The 3,048-nt window shown below is 35.7% G+C and overlaps 1 protein-coding gene across 1 annotated transcript; it reads right to left on the bottom strand.

Annotated features, from left to right (window-relative positions):
- Positions 1-403: 403 nt before the first annotated feature.
- Positions 404-2,816, bottom strand: LOC116125134 (phytochrome-interacting ankyrin-repeat protein 2-like). Its single transcript, XM_031410850.1, has 3 exons — positions 2,166-2,816; positions 1,131-1,302; positions 404-1,007 (listed from the first exon to the last, which is right to left on the bottom strand). The coding sequence occupies exons 1-3, from the start codon at positions 2,313-2,315 to the stop codon at positions 793-795; spliced, it is 537 nt and encodes a 178-aa protein (XP_031266710.1). The 5' UTR covers positions 2,316-2,816; the 3' UTR covers positions 404-792.
- Between the last annotated feature and the right edge of the window lie 232 nt (positions 2,817-3,048).

Here is a 3,048-nt window from a genome sequence, read left to right as displayed (position 1 = left end):
AATGGACGTCCAAATTTTTTATTTTATTTTTTAAACCAAATTAAGTTTAGACGGATATCCATTCCTTACGAACGCCCGTCCAAACTTAATAGACAGACATCCCGTATTTGCAGGCGCCCGTCCAAAATGAAAAGACAACCATCCACAACCTATGAACAACCGTCCTTAATTTTTATAAAAAAAATTTATTTTATTTTACTGATAGACGGACATCCTTTAAATGGGGATGTCCGTCCTTAGTAAATAGACCCCTGTCCATATAATATGGACATGAGTCCATGTAAATGAACGGTTGTCCATATTCGATAGACGGCCGTTCACTAGAAAAATATTTATTGTTTAATCACGCGTCTGAATTGTTGGTGTGAGTCAGGAAAACACGTAAACCGGTACACATTTTCGGTGCAAAAACCCCGATGTCTGTAGCTTTATTGAAAACGAAAAGCATCAAATTCTTTCAACCGACAAAAAAAAACACCGCTCTTACTAGCACATTTCAATAGCTAGACATAAACAAAAGCACCGAACTTCATAAAGTTCTTATTCACTCTAGGACACAAATTTAAGACCAAAGCCTGAAAGGCTACTAACATTTGTTTATAATGTGAATAAGTATCTGAATTATTCAAGAATTATTATAACATCACCCATATCAGAAGTGAAACTAAACATTGACACAGATACAACAGAATTTCCTAGACACAGGACAAGACTGTAACGCATGAAGTTGCAAATACCAAACCAAACCAAGATGCAACAAGCTCATGTGAATGCATGAGTGAGCAAGAGCATTCAGCTCTCGGAGCTATAAGAGGTCTCGCCTGCAGATAGATTTTCTTTTTGAAACCGCTCCCTCTCTTCATATGCCCATTCAAGACCAGGGCAGTAATGAAGTGGCGGATTGAATCTGCTATCATCAATGTTATCCGGCAAAAATGCTCCGTTCTCAATCAGGAATTTAACAGCTTCCCTCTTTCTTTCTTTGGCAGCAGTGTGAAGTGGGGTCCCTGGTTTTACATGTTCATAAAGCAATGGTTACCATTAGCAGTTGGGTAAGTAGCACATAATGAATAATTCTTTTTAAAGTGAGTTGCCAAAAAATTGTACTTATCAGTGACAAAAATACTTACAGCCACAAGCACCCTTGGTTCTAGCATCAATGTCAGCACCTCGCTCAAGCAATTCATCCATGACTTCAAGGTGGCCACCCTGGGCGGCAAGGTGAAGCGGAGTCACCCCTTTTGATTTGGGACCCCATGCTGACACATTCACATCCATTCCTTCATTGAGAAGTTGCTTCACCTGTTCCAGAGAATTTTTAAATCAACAACTGTTACCCAAGGTAAATTCCTGGCACAGAATGGATCAGCAGGAATAATATAATAGAAATCAAATAATATATTTCCTGAACCATATACCAACCTTATTTCAGTATAATAATAATATAAAAGTAAAAATAAAACACTAAAATACAAATGTTAAAGGAGACGACCAAAGACATATTTCAAAACAAAAGTAAAGAATTAAATTTTCAGAAGCATCTCAGGAGAAACTATACAATTAAAGAGCACCCAACTATGAGAGTTTGCAAAACCTGCATAATCCATAGTTTTGCGGCTATAATCAAACATCATATTGAAGGAAAGAAAGGCGAAACGAAAAAACATGGTAAAGATATTTAAATATTCGTAAGTTAGGTCCTTCAGGTTTTGTTGACAAGTCAAATTAATTCAAGCCGGGTCATCAGTTCATAATCTAGCAGTTCAACCCCATAAAGTTAGAAGGCAGCACAAACTTAAACTCTGTTTCATTTTACAGAGTACGTTCTCTCAATTGAGTTTCAAAAAAATCAATTAGTGTCTCTTCATGTAAGAATATAAAGGCAGCAAAAGAAAAGGCTTAAAAAGAGAGAGTAATAAATACGACCTAATTACGATTAAAAAAAAACATTCATCTATAATTAAAAGATTTTGCATTCAATACAAAGAAAATATTCCGAAGTTCTCTTAATCATTCTTCTTGTTTCCCTTCTCGTCTAACAGTTAATTCCAAGAAAATATGAAAGCCCAAAAAAGAAAAAGTTTGTCATTCAAACAAAATTTAAGGCTATAAAGAAAGAGAAGCAATAATAAAGCGTATATAAATCCTAAAAGAAAGAAACCTACCGCTTTGAGATCACCTTTACGAGCACTGATATGAAGGGGAGTCCAACCCCTATCATCCCTGTCCACCACAGACCTAAAGAAGCGCTTTTTAGACAACTTACGCTGAAAACAAAAAGGACCCAGTTGCTCTTGGGGCATGCTTTCAATCATCCTTTCCAAATTTCTTAATTAAACCAGAAACCAAACCCTGATAATCAATTATCGTTTTTGTTCGCAACAGCAAATTGATTGAAAAACAATAAACAAAGAAGCTGATTTACATGATAGGAAAAAACAAAAATTAGCGAGAAGAAGAGGAGTGATTGGCAATGCAATAAGGAGAGAACGGATTGAGACCAGGGCCCAAAACGCGAAGATTTTGACGCAGCACGACGGAGTTAATAACAGGTGAAGATGAAATAAACATAGTAATCGATTAAAAACCCTAAAAACACAGATTTATAAGAATATTTGGAGATTAAAGAAAAGAGCAATTAGACGAATCCGGGCTTGATTAGGAGAGATTTTGGAGGAAACATTAAAAGTTGAAAGCTTTTGCCCTAATCGCAACGAGAAAAAGGAATTTTAGTAGGAAAGAATTGAGAGAGAGAGAGGCCACGGAATGTTTTCAGTTTTCACACAAGATATTTTTGTTTGGGTGATGCCTGCTTTTAGGGGATTTGCTCTAACTCCGCTCAATAATATTGGGCTTTGTTGGGCCGGTCTAATTTTTTTGAGTTAATCATATTAATTTCCCTAAGATATGATAAAATAACAAAAATTCTTTTAAGGTTTCAGAAATAACGAAAATTCCCCTAACATTAAGTTCAACTGTTGGAGCCTTGGAGGTATTATAAAATAAACGATACAAAGACAATTTGGTAAATTTGATAATATTTACAAG

Source organism: Pistacia vera, unplaced genomic scaffold (assembly GCF_008641045.1).
Source record: "Pistacia vera cultivar Batoury unplaced genomic scaffold, PisVer_v2 Contig160, whole genome shotgun sequence".
NCBI classification, from domain to species: domain Eukaryota; kingdom Viridiplantae; phylum Streptophyta; class Magnoliopsida; order Sapindales; family Anacardiaceae; genus Pistacia; species Pistacia vera.
Note: the sequence above shows the minus strand (reverse complement) of the source record. Positions and strands in the feature narration are given on the sequence as shown.

What these genes read in the sequence shown, in the direction of transcription:
- LOC116125134 (XM_031410850.1), bottom strand. Translation starts at nt 2,315, where the DNA reads ATGATTGAAAGCATGCCCCAAGAGCAACTGGGTCCTTTTTGTTTTCAG. An exon ending in GTAAAGGTGATCTCAAAGCG is followed by an intron (nt 1,303 to 2,165) that starts GTAGGTTTCTTT and finishes TCTCTGGAACAG; the next exon opens with GTGAAGCAACTTCTCAATGA. An exon ending in AACCAAGGGTGCTTGTGGCT is followed by an intron (nt 1,008 to 1,130) that starts GTAAGTATTTTT and finishes ATGTAAAACCAG; the next exon opens with GGACCCCACTTCACACTGCT.